At 33.6% G+C, this 21,941-nt stretch overlaps 2 protein-coding genes and 1 non-coding gene across 3 annotated transcripts; 1 reads left to right on the forward strand and 2 right to left on the reverse strand.

Moving 5' to 3' along the window:
* Nucleotides 1-867: 867 nt before the first annotated feature.
* Nucleotides 868-953, forward strand: TRNAY-GUA (transfer RNA tyrosine (anticodon GUA)). The gene is given in 2 exon segments: nt 868-904; nt 918-953. It is a non-coding gene; the product is annotated as a tRNA-Tyr (tRNA).
* Nucleotides 954-2,167: 1,214 nt separating this feature from the next.
* On the reverse strand, nt 2,168-7,311 carry LOC130814711 (uncharacterized). Its single transcript, XM_057680866.1, has 11 exons — nt 7,220-7,311; nt 5,966-6,050; nt 5,822-5,880; nt 5,662-5,722; nt 5,519-5,555; nt 4,836-4,928; nt 4,709-4,761; nt 4,555-4,615; nt 4,260-4,342; nt 3,945-4,181; nt 2,168-2,899 (listed from the first exon to the last, which is right to left on the reverse strand). The coding sequence occupies exons 2-11, from the start codon at nt 6,008-6,010 to the stop codon at nt 2,747-2,749; spliced, it is 882 nt and encodes a 293-aa protein (XP_057536849.1). The 5' UTR covers nt 6,011-6,050; nt 7,220-7,311; the 3' UTR covers nt 2,168-2,746.
* A 6,474-nt stretch (nt 7,312-13,785) lies between these two features.
* LOC130814712 (zinc finger protein CONSTANS-LIKE 6-like) lies at nt 13,786-16,472 on the reverse strand. Its single transcript, XM_057680867.1, has 2 exons — nt 15,344-16,472; nt 13,786-14,728 (listed from the first exon to the last, which is right to left on the reverse strand). The coding sequence occupies exons 1-2, from the start codon at nt 16,313-16,315 to the stop codon at nt 14,519-14,521; spliced, it is 1,182 nt and encodes a 393-aa protein (XP_057536850.1). The 5' UTR covers nt 16,316-16,472; the 3' UTR covers nt 13,786-14,518.
* Between the last annotated feature and the right edge of the window lie 5,469 nt (nt 16,473-21,941).

Here is a 21,941-nt window from a genome sequence, read left to right on the forward strand (position 1 = left end):
CATTTGACCTATGTCAAGTTGCACAGTTTGTTTGGCCAACTTTCTTTTTTTCAAACTATTAAAAAAATAATCGATTGACATTTTGAAATTTGTGTCTCTATTGTGATTACATTAATTAAAATGACACTAATATTTTTTTTATTTTTTAGATAAATTAAAATTAATCAATCAATATTTAGATTTGTCAACAATGCGCTCATGTTGATAATGCACTTTAATTAATATTTATTCTTGATTAAAACGAAATTGATATTTTTTATTTTTTATAATTAAATCAATATTAAATCGATCAATATTTGTGTCTATATTGCGCTGAACTATGAAACGAAACTAAAAAATATTTTATTAATTTAAGAAATTTAAAAGAAATAAATTGATTACAAATATTTTAAAAGAAACGAAACTAATGTAAATTTAATTAATATTAATTCTTAATAAATTTTTATCAAGCACAATTACATATATTTTGATTAAAATAGCCGGCAAGTGTGTAAAATAAAATGAAATATTTGATTAAAATCTGTGACAGTAGTATTAATTTAGGGAATTTTGTTTACATTAAACAATTTTTAACCAAACAATATTACAAATATTTAGAATTAAAACAATATATCAGCAAATGTGTAACATCAAATTAAACATTTGATTAGAATATGAGAGAAATATTAATTTAGAGATTTTTTTCCAAATTTTTGGTAAAGAAAATTACTTTACTTAATAACATTTTCATGTATGAGAGTGATTTTAGGTTGATTTTAAAAACAAAACAAAAGTAAAGCTCCAATGAGTTTAATATACGTGTCATAAATGTTCCATCTAATTGAAAATAAAAACTAAAAAGGCTCTGTTCCTACAATTTACCAACAACCGACCTTAGCTCAGTTGGCAGAGCGGAAGACTGTAGTTGTAAAACTGAAATCTTTAGGTCGCTGGTTCGATTCCGGCAGGTCGGATTTTTCAAAACTGTTTTTGTTTTTTTTTTACACGTTGGAATACCTGATCTCACACTGCTGCTCTTTTCCCATATTGATTACAAATTAATTACAGATGAAGCTACGTTTTGAAATATTTTTCAACCTGAACAATGAAAGCATGTTTTAATGTTAGATTTGATATAGTCACTAATTAGAATACATCATACATCAACTAATTAATTAGCCTTGTCTCGGTTAATAAAGTGAAGTGCAATTAACAATAGAGGTTCTGAGCATGTTCAACCTGTTTAACCGCACAAGATCCCAAAAATTAAAGGTCTCAATATAAATTACAGTATATGTCAAGTGTTTAAAAATACAAAGTTATTAGAAAAATATCATGATTTTTTTAATTGTACAGAGCCTTTAAAAAATTTGTCACTTTTTATCCCGCCTTGATAGTTAATACAAACAAATGATTATTTCATTTGGTTGCTGTTACAAATCTAATGGGAGATCGTATTTTGTTGCCTTGTCTTCAAATCCGAGCTATTTCTCAGTTTCAAGAAGTTTGTCACTCCATTACCAATTAATCCAAAAATCTAATGTAATTCACATTATATTCTGACCCAACTAAGTATAGGAGTCTTGTGTGGTAAGTTAAATTTCCTTACTCACACTAGACCAGACCTATCCTTAACTGTTCAAGCATTAACCCAGTACATTATCTTCACTATCAAGCCTTAGTCCACACACTACATTATGTTGTTAACACTGGTACTCTTAGACTTCAAGAATACTCAGATTCAGATTAGGGAGCTTGCTTGGACACACGCAAATTCGTCTCAAGTTATGTCATTTGTTTGGAAAATCTCATGTCAGCTGGAAATCTAAGAAGCAGACCACTGTATCCAAATCATCATGTGAAGTAGAATATAGGGCTATGGCAAGTATTGCTTCAGAAATCACTTGGTTGGTCAGGTTACTTCAAGAATTGGATGTGCACAGTTTTCATCCAGTTTTCTTATCTTGTGACAATATCTCTGCCTTGAATATAGCTCAAAATCTTGTCCTTCACACAGGCACCAAAAACATAGACATCGACTGTTATTTCACTAAAGACTAACTTGCAGATGTCTTAACTAAAATCATTACCTGAATCATCTTCACCCACTAGGCCACTACTTATCAAGCTTGGTATGTTTCCTTCACCACTGCAAGTGTGCGAGGAGATGATGAAAATCTCAGTCTCTAACTCATCACAGCCAAGCAGAGAAGGTCTCGATCATATGCTATTGCTACTGTCTAAGTAATGTGTTTATTACTTGTTTTTCTTTTCTGATTTTCGCCACCTCATTATGTTAGTTAGAGGTTTATAACAAATTGTTAAGTTTGTTAGAAGCTTAACAAGATTTGTCTATTTAAGGATTGTTGTATTAGTTAAAAGTAGTTCATTCATTCTACAAAATAATAATACAGATGACGTTTGATACTCTTCAATTGTTCTAATTCTTTATTGCTATCTTTGCATACAAAGCATTTAAAGCTAATCTGGTAACAAATATCAATCTGTATTTTTTAAACCTACTCATAACATATAGCAAATTTTTAGTAAGGTACTTCTATCGGCCAACAAAAAAATATTCATTCTTATAAGTGTCAAAATTGGCATCATGCAAGCACAAAAATGGCTTCAAATGATGTTGGTACAATTTCAGTATTCTTGAGTAAGCAAGTCCTTTTCCTCTTTTCCTCAAGTGGACCCATTTTATGCAAACTTCGTTTGACAGATTCTTGAAGCAATTACAAGGGGAAAAAGTGATCTTTCGGGTTCACTCTAAGCCAGCAAAATCTTCCAAAATGGAATTCACATCTGGAGTCACAATAGCACGCTTGAGGAGTTCTCCAACAGCACAACAATGCTTCTCTGCTGCATTAAAAGCTACAACATCCTGAGCAAATACACAATCAGAACCATCGTCTACCTGCAGTCAGATGTTAACGATCAATGAGATCATTCAATCTAGCGATAAATCTTACACCCTACACGCTTGGGAGATGAATGGAAGAGAGACAAGAGAGGGAGATTTCAAAGACCAAAAAGGGAGAACCATCACCTAATTAATAGGAATCCTCGATAATTTACAGTTGGTACTTTACATTGTGTCGATGTTCATTTCGACATGGTATCCCATGTTTCAGCTATTAGACAAAGGAATAGTTGTATAGGAGTATAAAACAATAATCATATTTTTTATCCTATTAGTTTTAAGGAATGTGTAACAAACCGGCCAAGACCCGTAACCAAAATCAGATTAATAGTGGAGCAATTCGAGTTTGCCCAGACTCCTTGTTTATATCTCTTATTCCAATATCTAAAAAGCTTATCTCATTATTACAAGGCTGCCTCTTTATATAGCCTAAGCCCAAAAGACAAATACTAAAATAACAACTATTGTAACTAACAAAACTGAAAGACTAACCAATAGTAAAATATCAATAATGCCCTTGGACCCTTTGACAGAATTCATAACAGAATGTTACCCAATAAGCTTTCAGCAAGAAATATTAAGTGACTACCAATATAGTAAAACGTGGTGGCTATAGTCTTCACATTTAATGAGATAAAGACAGATAGGGTACTTAAGGAGAGTATAGTTCAACTATAAGCAATGGGCTTAATGCAACTAAGGTGCCATTTAGACCTTAACTGAACACGCTAACCCTTATCTGAACTTATTGGCCTTAATTTAAACTTGTTAATCCTAATTTGCACTTTATGACCCTTCTATGAACTAATTATCCCATAAGTAAATATAATACGTGAGGATTGACCTTATCAAACCTCATGGGCTTTCATTTGAATTAATCTGTCCTCATTTGAGCTTATTCACTGTTGTCTAATCCTATTTTTCCAGAATTAAACCCCATCGAACCAGGCCTAAATGAATTGGAGATGAAATCTTTCACTCAAATCGTAAATCTCATTCCAGTGAGTCAAAGTTAATTTACTGTCACTTATATACTCACATCATAAAGGGTATCGCCAAGCTTGAGCTTTACATCACCACTTCCGTAAACCAGCATTTTACCCATGATACCTGCTTGTAAATCTTCCAACACTGCAGGCTTCTCTATGGTGTTTGAACTACTTGGTTGTTTTGAGCTGTTGGTTGGTGCTTGGCCTGCTGTTGCAGCAATCCGTTTTTTCATAGGCATATTCATTGGCAGCTGAAAAAACATCATTTTAGGCTCTGAATTTTCCTCCTGTAAAGTACACATTTGCAAATATTATGCAATCTGAAACTCCAAGTGTCATAACATGTAGATGTTTTGGATACTTACCATAAGGCCTAGCTCCATGGCTGGATTAGACATATTTCCATCAAAAGTATATACCTGCCCGAACTCTTCATAATCAAGGATATCTGAAAGCGAGACATGCAGATAAACATTATTCCCATTATTAATATATCTAGCAAGTAGCAACACCTTAATTTCACAGATGCAAGAATGTAAATTCATGTTAGTTCAGAATAAGAAAAAAAAATTATTTCTTGAATTCAGAAAAATCACAATGTGCCAGATAATACTCATTATACTCTGATGTACTCACAATATGCAAATCATCTTGACATACCAGGATTTCCAGAATAAGGTCTCCGAAGAGGAAGAGTTACTGGATAATAGCTGTAATAATTCTGAGAAAGCATTGTAAAGAACAAATTAAGCTTTGATCTTATATTAAAGGAGCGACACAAGACTGGATGTGTCAGTTAAAATCAAAAACCTACCCATGGCTCTTTGTATTCTTTGACCTCTCTTCTGGTTGAAAAATGAAGTTTATCTGAGTCATAAAATTTCAAGTTAAGTTCATAGAAGTTCAAGCAGTCAATTACTGCCAACTTCAGAAAAATTTACCCTGATACCCAGAATTATTTTTATGAGAAGCACTGAATTGATTGCTGGGAATTGATGATCCATACCCAAAGGCAACTCGTTGAACAGGCTCCACTGCATATAAAAACCAAGAGCAAATTTGAAATTTAAAAAGGCATTAAGAATAAGGACTATTCGAGCATTGCTTATGGCGAGTGAAAATTACTCTATAGTCATTCTCATCCTGAAAATGCAAAATTTCACACTTAAAAGCACTCAAATAATTTGATTTACAGAAATGAATATATTGTTGATCATCAAGGAGGTGAAAGCTTAAAAATTGCAATGGGAAGCAAATTGCAAACAGATTGCACTTGATCAAAATGCACAAAGCTTACTTAGTATGGTCACAATCATGATTCAATCCCTAGTGATCTGCTTCTGTTATAACACCCAAGTCATTATTCTGACAGATTTCTCTACCCCTATCATCGAACCAACCACATTCCTTACATATCAAAAGAATGGAGAAGAAGCTCAAGGGAACATAAGAAACTATTTCAACATAACTAACATTAATCTGCACTTGGGGATCAAATTATCTTAGCTTTTAATATTAACAAAAAAAAACCCGGATCTTCTCGGTAAACAAAAGTATTATAGATTAATTTGATCATATACTTGACATTCAATCGCAGAAGCACTGATAGAAGGCTTAAACTAACCTTTTTTCTCAATCTTTGGCTTTGTTGCTAAATTATCCTATAAAAGAAAAAAAAAATTAGACAAGAATACCGAAAAAAGGTGAAATATGTTTTGATATGATAAAACAAGGCTAAATAAAATGTTCGATATATATCAGCAAAACCTGCAAACGCTGCATTAAGTCCTTTGCTTCTGCAGCAGTTTCAGCATCATCAAATATTTCACTGCCAACAAAAGATAGTATCAGAGGCTAAAATTATTGTCGTATACAAATATTCAGTTTCCAGTCATACTATACACACTATTAAAGCAAAAATACGTACGTTTTTGGCACTGCAAGCTTTGAAGTTTTGCGTATTGGAGCTTTGGGTTTAAATTTCACCTACAATAAGGTACCATTATCAAAAAAAAAAAAAAAAACATGATGTCAATAAGTTTGTGTCAGATAGAATCAGATAGAAGTAAACCTTCCTTGGTGCATTTGGTTTCTGTTCAAAAGATGATGGATCCATTAAGTTTGCTGATGAGCCTATACAAGCTATCAAGACTAATCTAAAAGAAACCACATGTTAGTTACCATAGATTATCGAGCAAATTTCCCATATTGCAAAACTTATCAAATTAAAACACATTATGGCATAAGATAGGTTTCCAATTAAAAAGTACCCTTCCATGGCAACAAAACCTTGTCAAGGTAAAGAAATACTTCACATTAAATGACTCAAAAATTTAAAATAGTAGCAAATGTAAGTTATAGGTTCAATAAAAGGCACAAATGATCTTTTCTAGCTTGAACAAAATCTATCACAGAGACACCTCTTCATTTTGGATTATTGACTTCTCGATAAAATGTAATGATATTGAATCTAGTAAATCATCAAAAAAACAATACAGAGCGATCCTTTTCCCTAAAATTCATCCTCTATGAAGGGGTATTAGAAATATGGTCGAGCAATTGAAACCCTTTGAATTTTCTTCTGGCTATGGACATAAGTGATTTCTGCTAGAATTGATCAAGCATACATGTCTCGTTGTATACTCCCTTAAAAATGGGCCACAACAATGTAATACATAAGCTAATCCTAAAGCATGCTATCAACTTCACAAGTCGCCCATCAACATTGTTCAAATTTTACATGTCATCGACAATTCAAATGTTTAACATCATCTCGAATTCAGTCACAATTCACCATTACCTTGCTAATGATATAAGTATTCACAAATTTTCAACAATAAACCCAATCAACGAAATTCATTCATCTATCACTTTTTTTTTTTTTTGCCAAATAGCATATTAAATACTATAAACTTCTAATTAGAGCATATATAATACATATTATTGATTTTTAATATAACCTGAACATTAGTTAACCAAGTTTGCTACTGTTTTTTTCATGTTTTGTTATAAAAAAGTTAAGCGGCAGTGATAAAATCAATCAAATAATAAGAACAGATAATCCACTAAGTGTCCATCAGACCGCCATTACCAATTTAGTTTCTTTTTTACACTAATTTGATTTAAACATTTCCAACAGAAAAAAAAAAAGAAACCGATTAAACCTAAACGAAAAACACAAATGAGGCTATAAATTGAGATTTGAAAAAAAAAAAAAAACCAAGCAAAACAAGAAAATAAGCACAAGAATAAAATGTAGAAGGTAAATTGAGAAAATATTAACAAGAAACAAGATCAAAAAATGAATCGGATAAAAGAGCGCAACCGGAAAGTAATGGTCCAACGGCGGCAGACGGTGACGGCGGGCGGTGAACTGCCTTGAACTCTAGTGTTTAGAGCGAACACAATAGGGTTTAATCAAAGGGTTTTTCAAAAAGGCTTAACAATAATCGAATTTAATATACTAATCAAAACTGTAATAATACACGGTTACTGTTATATGTATATTTTAGAGGTGATCATGGGCGGCACGGCCTGGTTCGACCCGGCCCGAAAAATGTTTGGGTATCAAAATATGGCCCGATGGGCGGGTTTGGGTAGAAAATAAGTGGCCCGAATTTTTTTGGGATGGGTTTGGGATTTGGTGTTTGGCCCGCGGGCCAGCCCGAAAGAGTGCTTATACATGATTTGCATTTTAAATTTGTTTTATATTATGTATAATATGTAACAATTGTATTTGTTTATTTCAATTATTTGTAATTTGTGTTTTAAATTATGTATAATATGCAACAATTGTATTTGTTTATTTTAATTATTTGTAATTTGTGTTTTTAATCATATATAAATGTTGTGATTGGTGTGACTTGAGTGCACAATTGAAGTGTGTATTCATGTGTGTGACTCTTGAGTTGTGGAAACCAAAAGGGTGTAATTATGTGGGAGAGTATTCATGGGAATTATTGGTGTTAATGAAGATTAATGAAGAAGTAGAAAGGACTTGTTTTATGTATGTTCGATCAGAATTTCTGACAGAGGAATCAGAATGGTCGCTTGACCTACCCGCTCGACCGAGCGAGCCTTATTGGTAGGTCGAGCGGTCAGACAGAATGGTCCAGAATGCATCTGATACTCGCTCGACCGAGCGAGCTCCCTGTTCCGGTCGAGCGGATCCTCTGATGTGCATGGGATTCTGTTTTTTGACCTTTCAAGTTCTTGGAGTTATTTCATATTATTCATTACTCTATATTAATATTGTATTCAAGTGAGCTATTGATATTCATGTACCTATTACTATAAATAGAGCTCTCATACTCACTCAAAGTGATATCCACAAAATATACCCCAAGCCAAACACATTGTTCGATACACATTGTTCGAACTCTAATACATCGTCGTTTTCAATAAATAATATGTAACATAGGCCCGCAAGCTCGCATATTACGGGTTTGGGCATGAACTTTTTTGCCCGCACTTCGGCCCGACCCGGCCCATCCCGCATCAATGGGCAGTTTTTTGCCTCACGGCCCGGCCCGGTGTTTGATCACCTCTAGTATATTTGGTAGTAAAATATAATTAGTTATAAATGAGTGTTTTTGATAGTCTTAGTACTATAAAAGGGATATAAGAGTGTATTAGATTTTATGAAATATAATGAAATAAAACAATCTTTTTCTCCTCTTCTAAATTTCTTCTCTGTTCTCTTTTGCCTATTCACATGATTACTTGAGATTCAACAACCATAGTATTGGTATCGGAGCCATTCTTTCCTTAGCACTAATAGCAATATTCTTTCTCTTCTATTCTCTTTTAATTGAAAATATCCATAATTTTGCCATTGTCAAATCTTGCACACAACTTGTTTGTGAAAATTTATTCATGTTCCTTTGACTTCTTAGAGTTTTTTTTCCTAAAATACAGTCATTTTTTAGTGGTTGCAAAGATGAGAAGTGAAGAGTTTTACAAAATCATACAATTTGAAGAACCAATTATTCCACAACTTGAAGAAGCCAAACAAAAGAAGGTTATTAAATCTTTTAAAAAGCTTTTGAAAGATGAATGTTTTGATAGTTGGGATAAAGGATTGTGTTATTAAATCTTTTAAAAAATCACAATGTTACTCTAAACATTTAAGCAAGTTGGGGAAAATGGAAGTACTGTAGCATAATTTTCAATATAAATGATGTTGCTTGCTCATTTTTTGGCAAAGAAGATTCGACTAATAATGAGTTTCAATCTGGTGCTCGAACTCCTTTGGCATGGAATCAGAAATTACCATATTGATCTTACTTCATTTCTCACTATTTTGGGCATTTTTTGTAGTGTTTAGTTTTAGTTAAAAGTTATCTTGTATTTTTGTTTAGATTTCTTAACATAGACTTGAGGACAAGTCTCTTGAAGGGGGAAAGTATGTTATAGGTATATTTGGTAGTAAAATGTAATTAGTTATAAATGAGTGTTTTTGATAGTCTTACTAGTATAAAAGGGGACATAATGTTGTATTAGAGATGATGAAATATAATGAAATAAAACAATCTTCGTCTTCTCTTCTAAATTTCTTGTCTTCTCCCTCCCTTCCTATTCACATGGTTGCTTAAGATTCAACAACCATAACAGTTACACAATATTCGACTTTTAGGAATCTTTATTGATTACTGATATCTCTAAAATTAACCAATAATATTACTTGAATTAATTTAGCAAAGATAATATAAATGTAAATGACATAGTTTTTGCTATATAATATGAAATCATGCAATATTATTAAGGAAAACCTATCATGAATAATACAATTTTTGCTTATTTTCCTATAATAACTAGATAGATTTCTATATTAGTAGAGAACAACTGGTCTTGCGCAAGACCGTCTCACTGTAAGACGGATAGCCTAATCAGCCCAAAAATAGTTTTTCTCGATATGCGCTTATCTATTTAAGATCATTATTGATACTTATAAGGTCAAAACTGATTTTTCAATTGATCATTTTGAGGTCTGAATTGATTACTTTTAAATCAAAATTGAAAATTTTAAAACAACGCAACCATAAACTCTTGATCATTTCCCAAAAACTTCATTTAATAGATCATTTTAAGGCTCAAATTGATAATTTTTAGACCAAAATAGAAAATTTTATAACAAAGCAGCCATGGACTCTTGATCATTTTTAAGAGCATTCATCGAATCATTTGGGCAAAACATAACTAGAGATCGACACTTCCTTCGCCTTCACATCAAGGGTAAGAAAACACTACACTACAACTTTATTTCTAAGTCCATTATGAACATAAACTGTTGAAGAAAGAACAATATTATTATTATCGATCGATGATTATAGAGTACAAGTACTCTATGTTCCATTAGAACCATCATGTTGCATTGAATAAGAGTACTTGTATTGTGCAATGTATTAACACTATTATTAATAGTCTTATTGAACATTCATTTGTTGTTTGAAATTAATCTATAGAATGATAAAATAATATCATTTTATTAACTCCGTTTTGAAATTGTGAAAACAGAACCATATTTAGGTAGAATTTGATCAGTTTAACATCAAAATTATCACTTATAGGTCAAAATTGAAAGTTTTTATTTTAATGGATTGATCTGTTTAAAGTTTACTTTTAAGTTGAAATTGATGCCGTTAAGGTGAAAATTAATAAATGCCCAAAATATGAAAAAAAAAGAGAGAAAGCATGTAAGGATCACATGTTGTGTGCAAGTCAACGCTCATGCCCGTGGGTTTGTGGGCTAGAGCCTACAGGTGCCCCATTGGTGTATCCACACAAAGTGGGCCCATGGGGAGATCATGTGACGAATTGTCACTGCCTAACATGATATCAGACCCAAAGGTGGTTCCTGGTATGATGTGGTTCATATGTAAGGGGGAGTGTTGGAAATACTTTACATGTGAGACAAGATCCCACATCGATAAAATAGTGGGTTATGGAATTGCATATATGTTGCGTAATCTAATCCTCCTACTACCATATGATTTTGGGAAATAATGAACCACACCAAGTGTATATGCAAGTCAACGCACTTGACCCGTGGGTTTGTGGGCTCGAGCCCACGGGTGTCCCGTGTCTACATGAGTGGGCCACAGTGAGATCATGTGATAAATTGTCACGACCTAATATGGTGTCCGAGCCGATGGTTCAATCAAAAATGAAAAATGGTAGGTCCGAAAAGAATGGCGTTCCTACCTTAATTGATTACTCCCACATGCAAACTTGACGGGGGTTCGCATGTAAGAAGGGGTGTTGGAATGGTTTATCCCATATCAACAAATTAAAGATGGTATGCACATTTTATAGGTTATTAGAACCCTTCTTCCCATTGTCATATGATTCTTGGGATGATATATATCTCCTTAGGTTTTGAAGTGTGTGCACCTCATATTTTCCCGTTAATATAGTGGCATTCACAATAAGTCTAGCCTAATTTAACATGTTGAGTATGTTGCAGGTAAACATAAATTATTTTTATGCAATTTAAACATGATTTAAATGAATTAAAACTTCATATATGAATGAACATTACATTGCATATCTTGTTGATGAATAGGAGTATTAGAGCCTATTAATGTAAAAACCAGTATAATGTACGGTTCTTTAGCATCGACAAATATGAACATATGATATTAGAAAAATAAAGCTAGAGATATTGTGCAGTAGAAATATTCAATTTTGACAGTTATATATATATAAAATTACCCCATAATTTTGAAAATTATCAGCAATATATTATGCAATATATTATATTCTCTAACCTACTCATTTAACTGTAAATAAATTCCAGTCAAAAATAATTTAATGGTTGAGATATTGTTCAAGATTAAATGTCATGTCATTTTTCTTTAGCCAATAATTGAGTTCCATTTAGCAAAAGTCTCTTTGATTGTTACACATAGAATTTTCCAAGCTTTTTAATAAAATGTATGATGTGAGAGCATTCAAATTCTATCCTTATTCTTTCTTTACTTGGAGTTACATGTAGAAGAGACATCTTTAAGGAATCAAAATTCAAAATTCACATCTTCTCCTTCTCCTACGCCTCTGCCGTTTCTAACCCAAGAGATTCAAAATTCTTTTGTTGCATTGTCGTCTTATACTCCTCGTGAACCCCCGCCCCCCAAATCCAACTTGAAATTGACATAGGAGTTAACTTAGGAGATACAAATGAGTAATTTATTTGGGACTTTCATAATGAAAGTGTTGATGCTAGAGAAGCTCCGTTCAAGGATGGCGTGCCTGTGAATGAGAATAGCTTAGGCAATGACATAACTTAGGTAATCTAATTGTCGTTCCTACACCTTATGCTTTAGTTCCTTCTCTATATGTACGTTCATATAGAGGATAACTCTTGGAGGTTATGCGATGTGAGATGACCTTCACTAAAAAGAGAAGTTCTAATATGGTCAAGTTTTTGATGATAATGAGTCTTTGTTGAAAGTTGATAGATTGTATCACAATCTAGAAATGTGGAGTATGGAATTGAGACTTCCAATTAAATTATCCTAATATTGAAAGGGGGTGTACTTGGAAACTTAGGGCTAGGTAAATTTTCTATTCATCTGCATGACATGTTGTCAAATACAAAGGGAAACATGATGTATTAGCTAGTGACAATGTGTTAGCTGGACGCATTTATCTGACATCCTTGTGATTAACACTTTAATTAGAAACTGTGTTTCGTAAGACCCATCAATTAAGGTTTATATGTTGTGACAAATGGTGAAAAATCAATCTATTATAGATGTTACTTATAAGCGGATAAGGTGCAACTGATTAGGACTCCTAAATCTTGTTGGATGATAATGTATCACTGTTTGCCTCCTATTGTTGCTGATTCAATTTACTATGCTAATCCTGTTGGGATAGAAATAAGCCCTGTATCTTTTTTGGCCATAGATTGGTTCTTGATTTGGTAGGATAAAATCAGTTTTTGTCTTAGTGCCATTTATGTGTATAGGCCTTTTCTTTGTTGTCTTTTGTTTACGTGGAATTCCTATTCCTGTACGTACGTACAACTTTTTTTAATTCTCTTTTAGTCGTTTTTAATTTTCCACACTGATGAAGCTTGTGGGTGCTTGAGTCGGATACCTGGGTCTTAAACTCAATCTCTTAATTAAATTAAGATGTTCAAAGTTGGGTATCGGATCTATTTGCATGAGAAATTCGGATAGCTAGTGAAAATTATGATTTGATTTCAATTAGAATAATCATGATATCCGATTTACTTTGGATCGGATAAATGAACATTCGATTTTAAAATTTTACACTTTTTCATATTTTTGTTTTTTTTTTTTTTAATTTTATATTTTTGTTTGCATTTGTAGTATAAACATTAAAGCCCATCTCTCTTTCTTACTTTAATTAAAATTATTATTTATAATTTGAAACAAATCATTTTGGAACAAGGTTGTATGTTCGAAATTCTAAAGTAATTAATATGATAAGTTATACAACTTAATTATAGCTGAAAATTATAAACATTAGCATGTTTAAAAGTCCAAATATAATTTTTGTTTTAAAATGTAAACAAATAAAAGTATTTAAGTTCAAAAGCCGAATATTTGGATATTCAATTTAACAAAAAAACTCGATTTGATTCCGATGTTCAATTTTAAAAATCGAATATCCAGTTTGAATTAACCGGATTTCAAAAATCAGATAAACTTTCCGGTTTTTTAAATCGGATACCCAATATTTCATATTGTATAATTTAAATCAGATAATTATGTACATTTTCCGCCTTAAGCAATTAAAAGCTTAATATTAAATGCAATTTTAGTTATGATGTATAGTTGCAAACCCACTCAATGTCTCACATATCAGTAAATGATTGTGAAAACAAAATGATATAGGTATCAAATTACACAAACTTTTCATTATCATTCTCGCTATTTAGTACCGATTTCAGAGGTAAGTATTACAAAATAAGGTATTTTGAGCAATGATGATTGTAAGTGACGTCATTACTAATTTTGAGTGACGCTTTACTAATTTTGGTGATGCATATGCAAAGTAGTGATTTAATTGCAATCACCGCTACATTGGAAGTAATAGACTGTAGACATTAGATTATTAGCTTTTTGTGACGATTAATTGTTTGGTTCTCCCAAAATACTTCATAATCCACGAATTAAGCTTCAAAAATAAAGGTTATAGTGCCGGATAATATTATGTCCCAAAAGGTTTTATTATATGGTGAATATAATCACTACAATTAGCCTTAAAAAATGACTTGAAAGTAACATAATATTTTTTCAAAATAAAAATTCATTTACATTGACAAATACTACATAGTTGTGACCAATATAGAAGCTATTTAGAGTATTAAGTTACATTAGCAATTTTGATCATCATCATCACATGCATAGATGCTCAAAAAATTTAGGCACATGGAAAATTAAACATCTAACTATTAGAAAACCATACCTTGATAGCTAGCAAGGTGCTAAACTAACTTTAGTTTGATTTTAATTATGTTTGACAACACTAATGTTACTTTTAAATAAATGATAAGCTAGGGAGATTGAATTTAATAATTACTATTATATTATTATTATTATTATTATTATTATTATTATTATTATTATTATTATTATTAGCCTCTTTCTTTCTATACAAGGGGTGATAAAAGAGATGATAGTTTGACAAAGCGCCCTTTAAAACGCGGCCTCTTTTCAGCGTTTAATTTCCTAACTTGATATCTTATCTTCTTAGAAAATAATCTTGTCCTTCTCTTTTCTCTGTATCTTAAAACTCTTGCTTCTCTACCTTCATTTCCACCCTTTAGGTTACCTCTATTTCCAGTAGGGCCCAATACTCCCTGCCAAAATTATATCATAAAATTTATGTTATGTTTATCTTATTAATATCACTTCAAATATACAAACAAAATGTGCTTGAAATATTCAATGTTTCTCTAACATGGTAAAGCTTATACATGTACTACATTATCTACCAATATCCATATACCACATATTTATACATTTTCAGTGCAATACTAACAAATTTGTATAGTTGATCAACGCACTAGAATAGACCGAAGTTCCAACTATCAGCTTAAACTTTTGATTAAATAATTAGTTTTTAATTCACATGGTAAGTAGCTCATGTTATGGGTTCGAATCTCATACGCACATCCTTTCAAGTGAAATTAACGCCAAGTGAGAGACTTTTACTACATCCGCACTTCTATCTAAGAGGGCTCTCGTATGAGAAAGTGTAACATTAGGTCTTTAACCATCAACTTAACTAATGGTTAAAGCCCCATGATATGTTATAAATGCCTTGGTGAACTCAAGTTTTATTAAACACACTAAAAATGATTAAAAACTAATAATAAGATGAAGTTTGATGTTTATTTAATGACTCCAAAATGTTAAAAATGAAAATTATTTCAACTTTTGCAAGAACTAGAAAGAGGGAGCATAAGCATTACCATCCAATTAGGCCAACCATCATGGTCAAGATCAAAATCGGGCCGCCGCCCGGTGGTCCAAGGAGATGAACAACCCAAACTAGCCCATGCATTAATAACCTCTTGATAATTCAATCTAAGTATTATTTTCCTCCTTTTACTTTCTTCCAAATTAATTTCATTATTATTACTTTCCTCATAATAATTCTCTTCTTTTGGTACCACCACATTCTTTTCTAATTCTTCCTCCTCTTCAACCCCATAATTCAAATCAAAATTCAACATTTGACTTTCCACATCATTTGACCAGTCAAAATAACAATGATTATAATTATTACTATTACTAATACTAATCTCTCCCTCTTCTTCTATTTTCACTTCCGGAAAACACCCATGATCTTGATTGAAAACTAGATCCTCCATTTTAACTACCTCTTCGTTCTCCTGGTCGAATAAACTCTCAACATCAGTAGCAAATTCGGCGAGCTCAGTTTTCGTCGGAAGAAATCCCGGCATGTTATCCCACATATCACCATCAAACCCAATTAACGAAATGTTAAACCCATCATCATTTTTACTATCAAAACTAGGAACACTAAAAACAACCTCATTTTCTTCATTATCTTCCTCAAAAAATTCCTCATTATCATGATCATTACTAACTTGAGGCACAACATGAGGCATTTGACTACCATACAATGATTTTGACGCCTTAGTGTTGCGTGGGGTTCTAGCCTTCTTAGTGAACCCTTGGTGCCAAGATGGCACGGCCGTGTCTGGGTTTGGCTTAGACGATGCCGTCTCAAGCCTAACCCGCTTATGCCAGCCGACAAGCTCATTAGCTGAATGGACGGATAAGTCACAAGCATTGCAGAGAAACGCATGATCTACCGGGCTAAACCAACTAGCTCGCTTCTTTAGGCAGCTCTCGCACGCCCGTGCTGTTTTCCCTCCCACAATATTATTATCAGCTGCTTTCTTTTGGGTTATCATTTTTTATTAGAATTTGTAAAGGATAGAGGATTTTTCAATAAATGTAATTTGTAAGCATAAAAGTGAACTGTAGTGTTGCTGCAAAAACAGGTATCTATTTTCTAAGGTTTACTTATTATATAATATGATATAAGGTGCGTTGTGTTGTAAAGGTTTTTAAAATAAAAGTACTTATATTTTTTCAACGTTGTAAAGTTATAAAAAAAATGCATTTTAAATTGTATTAAGGGATATCTTATAATTCCAGCGATATTTAGACGTTAGTAGAAGTGTTTAAAATAGACCTGATGATCGAAATGTATCCCACCTTGTAATCAAACCTGATTTGACCCGACTTTATAAATAATTTAGTATTATGCAGGGTCGTTCTTGAACATATGCAAGGTAGGCATTTTTCTAGAACCTAGAGTTAGAAAAGGCACTAAAATTTGAAAATGTTAAGTTAATAAAAGTAGACACTTAAAAATTTGTAATTTATGAGTAGTTCTTCATTTAAGAATTGTATGACATGTCTACATTTTTAATGCTAATTATAATATATAGGGTCCGTCTTTCTTATTTTTCCAAACACCCGTTTAAATAATAATCGATCTTCTATAGGGAGGGTCTGTTTCTTTCAGTTTGCTCAGGGTTCATACAATGCCAGAAATGACACTGCTATTATGTAAAAAACAATAAAGACACAAAACTCGATTTCAAATCGACCGAAATATCTAATCCAAAATCAACCCGATGAACCGAATGAACATATTCATTAGGCGTTATGATAACCACATCACTATTTTGTTACCACAATTGGGATGACCGTTTTCGAATTTTACACGATGGTTCCAAGTTATTTTGTTAGTTTTGTAATGAGTAATGACAATGATATGCAAAATAAAGGGACCCACAAGTGAATGAAATGTAAGAAGTGATTGGTTAAGGGGTAGAACCTCAATCCTATTTCCTGCAATCTTATTGGCTTTTGGTAGAATCAGAGGATTCCTATTGGGTCATGTCATGATCTTATACAACGATAGGGCATGGAACTCCATCATCTTACTGACACCTTAGAGTTAGAACTTTTAATGTAAAATTTGGCACTATGTTTTATGTTATTATTCTTTGTTTGAAGTTGAAAACTTTACTGTTTTTTAGTAAAGAAAAAAATAAATCTGTTGCTCTTGATTGATTTGGTCCCCTACTAATAGAGCTGTACTGGTTGTTTTGTAGATTCTCTTCGGGCCACATCCCATAAGGGTACATTGGGCCTACTAAAGGAATGGAGTTGAAGAAATAGTTTGTCAAAATGAGCAAGTATTGAGGAATATATATGATCACACATATCAACTTCAAGTTCTAAAGTTGTTGGTCACCACTAAAATAGAAGGTATTATTAGGTCGTGACAATTTGTCACATGATCACTATATGGGCCACTCGTGTGGATACGCCTACGGATAATGAGCGTTGATTTGCATACACATATACTTGATAAAGTTCACTCTTTTCTGAAACCATATGATGTTAAAAGAATTATTCACCAAGCATTATATGCAAGTTTACATGCAATTTAAAGTTTTAACAATATGAAATCTTCCTCAAATTTGAAATATTTCATTTAGGTATATTCAATTTCCAATCACATTTGGCCTACTTTTGTAACTAAGTGAGGATATCAAAGGAAAGAAACGGGTTAAGAAAAGGTTGGCTAATTAGCAAATATTGATGAATATGATCACACATACCAACTTCAAATTAAAAGTTATTAATAAGCACTAGAATAGAAGGTACACAATTTTTTTTTATTAAGGCCTTATATTTTCATAAACTTTTTTAAATCAATCATTTAGCCCTATTGATTTTTGGCACGAAGATTAAGAAATTAAATAGTGGGTTAAAATAGTAAAGTATTTAAAAAGTTAAAGAAAAATTATTTGAGATTAGAAATATAGTAGCGATGATGAAATATCCAAAAATAAAATTGGAGAATTTTACTAGGACAAACAGACAAAAATGATTATGAAACAAATTGAGTAAAACATAGGAGTATTGGACTAGTTAGCTTGTGTCTCTCAATCTTCTGAAGTTAACTGACCTAAAAGCATAGTGCAAAAAGTTAGGTAATTTGAAAAAAATTAGACGATTTTAATAACTTTATTAAAAAACAATCTTCGTTCAAACTTTTCTCAAAATATGCGTCCTTGGCTGCAAAGTTAGGCTTGTTGTATACTCGCTCTTTCTAACAGCGAATTAAAACAAATGGTCAAAAAATTAGTCAAGGGTGAAGTCGCTGTTACTAACAGCGACTTAATGGTTGACTGGTCAAACCATAATGTCGTTGTTAGAAACAACGACTTGACATTTGACCTGGTTTGACTTTTATTGACTTTTTTGTATGATTTAAACTAGCCGTTGTAAAATTGAAAAATAGCCGTTATGAAGTTGAAAATAGCCGTTGTTATTATGTTCTATAAATAACTCCATCATTTCCCTAATTCATTGGATCCAAATTCCATCATTCTTGTTCTAGTTAATCGATTTTGAAGGTAACATAAAGTATTATGTTAGTATTATTCTCAATTTATAAATGTTAATATTATTTTTGAATGTTTATTTATGTTACTATATCATATGTGTTCCGTAGATGTAACAGGAGCATTCTATTGAAGAGCTTTGTGATTGTGGTTATGAAGTTGAGATTAATACAGATTGTAGCGACATCGATCCTAGCCGTGATTTTGTTGCTTGTCCTTTCTACTTGGTTGAAGGATTAGGTTGCTTATACTTTAGATGGATTGCTCCGGAGGGTACCAAATGGCTTGAAAAAGAAAAACAAGAGCTTAAAGATGAGATATTTAATCTCAAGAGACAAATAGAAGATATAGCACATAGGAAAGAAGAGACTGAAAGGATTATGAGAAAGTTTAAGAAGCAATCTTAGTTAGCGGCTGTGGTTTAACTTAACGAATGAACTATGTAATTTGATATGGATTCGTTGAACATGAATGAAATTGTGTTGAATTTTCGAGAGTATTTTCCCTATTTGAGTATGAGTGTATGTTTGATTTTGATTAAATTCATACTTAATTCTTGGCGGAATGATTCATCGCCGAAAACTCTGAGTAATTAACATCATTTCATTCATAATAAACATGTGATAATACCATAAACATATATACACATCTACATATATATTACAAAATATACACAACAGTCCATATGTTACAAATATTCAATATATACAAAACGTTACTAATGTTTAATATATACAAACAGTATACTAATGCTAATCCTCCTCCTGTACCATCTCTAACTGTGACGGTCTTTTACGCCTCCTACGCTAGTAAGAGGCGGTAGCATGACGCTCGGGTAGGGGAGGTGATTGATACTGGGATGATCCAGCACCCTGTGAGGACCCGGCACTAGGGGTGTGCAAAAAAACTGGATTCGAAATATCCGATTCGGATACCCGGTATCCGGTTTTCAAAACCGGATAATTTACCTGATTTTTGTAAAGCGGATAATCCGGATCGGGTACCCGGTTTGTAATCCGGATCCGGGTCACATATTTTTGGAAATCGGGTACCCGGTATCCGGGTTTTTTTTTTTTTTTTTTTTTTTCTTTCATAAATAAAATAATGATGATATCTATTAAGCTAATTTTGAGTTGAATCTTAATATAATTTTCTCCCGTAGATAAATTTTTTTTGTATAATTGTTCTTACTTAAACCAATGTGTAACAATATTATTCTTTAATTTTCTTAATTTTTGTTTTATGACTAATTAACCTAAATATTTTTAAAGAGTTAGTATTTGAATTTTATATAAAAAAATATTTAAATAAAAATAGAAATAAAAACGCATAGTTGAACGAAAAAAAGACAAAAAAAAAACAAAAAAAACATTCTAAGAAAACCGGGTATCCGGTTTCCGACCTGAAAAAGCTGGTACCCCGGATTTCCGGATCCGGGTCGACCCGGTACCCAGTTTCGAACACCCCTACCCGGCACCATAGTCGGGGCACGTTAAGTCTACTTTCTCAAGATGAACGTCGGCATGATGAGGAGATGACCCCTGCTCGTCCATAGTGGTGTCAGGCACAGCGAATTCTGGAATGAAGTGCTGAAACTGTGTCCCTAGGAGTATGCCTTGGGCAATCTCCCGTACAGGCTCCTCCTGGCTGGAGCTGATGACAGCTGCAATGACCTGTGCCTGCATTCAATTTGTAGTTAATGAAATCTATAATATGTAAGTTCTATGGATAATAATCAACATGGAATAATACTTACAAACTGTGTCATCGTCGGTGCTGCGGGAGCGTACTGGGTGGCTGCGATGATACCTTGTGGTGTCATCCATCGACAAGTGATGGAGAGAAACCACGACATGTAAGCCGCCGAAGTAGGTGCGCCTACAGCATCGATCGGAGCACCTTGGGCCAGCAGCTCTAGCCTGTGCTCCCAACGAGCGATACGGCGCCAGTTGATCTCGAGCCAATTCTTGGGTTCCCGACCCTTGCGTGAGCTGTGATGGAGCTTCGCCTCTGTGTCACATGGCGGCGGGATGCCCTGTACCATCCCAAATTGGCACAGTACACGCTCAGGGAGATGCACTTCGACTATGTCAAAAAAAATCAGAGGTACAGATGCTTTCCACGCCCCTGACAATATGCCTGAGTGCTGAGGCAATCAGTGTATGCCTCAGCGGGGTAAGGGTCCCATCGAAACTATACGTGAAAATGTAATTAATAAAATACGCAATGTGAAAGTCACAAGACTAGTAAGTGAAGCCTTTACCTGGTCAACTCGAAGCAGATCCAATTCATCGCGGTAGAAGCCCACGCCAGATCCTGTGTGGGTCCTTGTACGTCTATTAAAGGACCACCGCGATCCATACGACACATGTGGGGGTGGAAGAATTGGTGGCGCAATGCACCACGTCCCACAGTCCTCATCAGTTGCCCAATGAGAATGTGCTCCTACACCCAAAGCTAAGAATTACAGATATAAGTAAGTAAACGAAACATAAGAACAAATTAAGAAACAAAGCAATAACATGTAAACTTAATATTACCTGGAGAATAATTAGGGGCCCAACAATCTCCTTCACGTTCTTCCATGAAGCGTCACAAAGTCTCCTGTACAGATAACCTAGGGTAGTGGAACCCTAGCTGTAACAGAAGATGACCTCCCATGGCGCATCAAACATCGTCAAGTACAAAGGCTGTACCCTGTTGCCAGTCTTGTTAGAGAACAAGACAGCACCAATTAGATATAAGAGATACACCTTAGCGTATCTCTCAATGGTAGCCTCATCAGCACCTTCAAGGAGGTGCGAGAAGTTCTGCGCAAGCCATGTTACGCGCAACCTACTCCCTTTGGACACCTCTGGGGGAGGTCGGACTCCTAAGACCCTATGAACTATATCTTACCAACTTTCAAGTTGGCGTCCAACGGTACAGACGACATGTCCCTCGATGGGAAGCCGTGTAAGCACACCTACGTCAAGTAAAGTACAGTAGCTTCACCTAGAGGTAGGTGGAAGGTATGTGTCTCTTGGCGCCACCGCTCGACCAAAGCCGTGACTAAAGCCTGATCGACTCTCCCATAAGCGATGAGGTGGAAGTCGTACAACCTCGCTCG

The sequence above is a fragment of the Amaranthus tricolor genome, chromosome 6, assembly GCF_026212465.1.
Source record: "Amaranthus tricolor cultivar Red isolate AtriRed21 chromosome 6, ASM2621246v1, whole genome shotgun sequence".
Classification (NCBI taxonomy): Eukaryota; Viridiplantae; Streptophyta; class Magnoliopsida; order Caryophyllales; family Amaranthaceae; genus Amaranthus; species Amaranthus tricolor.

Bases quoted from the DNA above. Each gene is read 5' to 3' on its own strand.
- LOC130814712 (XM_057680867.1), bottom strand. From the start codon at position 16,315: ATGATAACCCAAAAGAAAGCAGCTGATAATAATATTGTGGGAGGGAAA. The intron at 14,729-15,343 runs GTAATGCTTATG...TAATTTTGGCAG, and splicing joins ATGGTTGGCCTAATTGGATG to GGAGTATTGGGCCCTACTGG.
- LOC130814711 (XM_057680866.1), bottom strand. From the start codon at position 6,010: ATGGATCCATCATCTTTTGAACAGAAACCAAATGCACCAAGGAAG. The intron at 5,723-5,821 runs GTACGTATTTTT...TTTTGTTGGCAG, and splicing joins AAGCTTGCAGTGCCAAAAAC to TGAAATATTTGATGATGCTG. The intron at 4,343-4,554 runs GTATGTCAAGAT...TCTCGCTTTCAG, and splicing joins ACCTTATTCTGGAAATCCTG to ATATCCTTGATTATGAAGAG.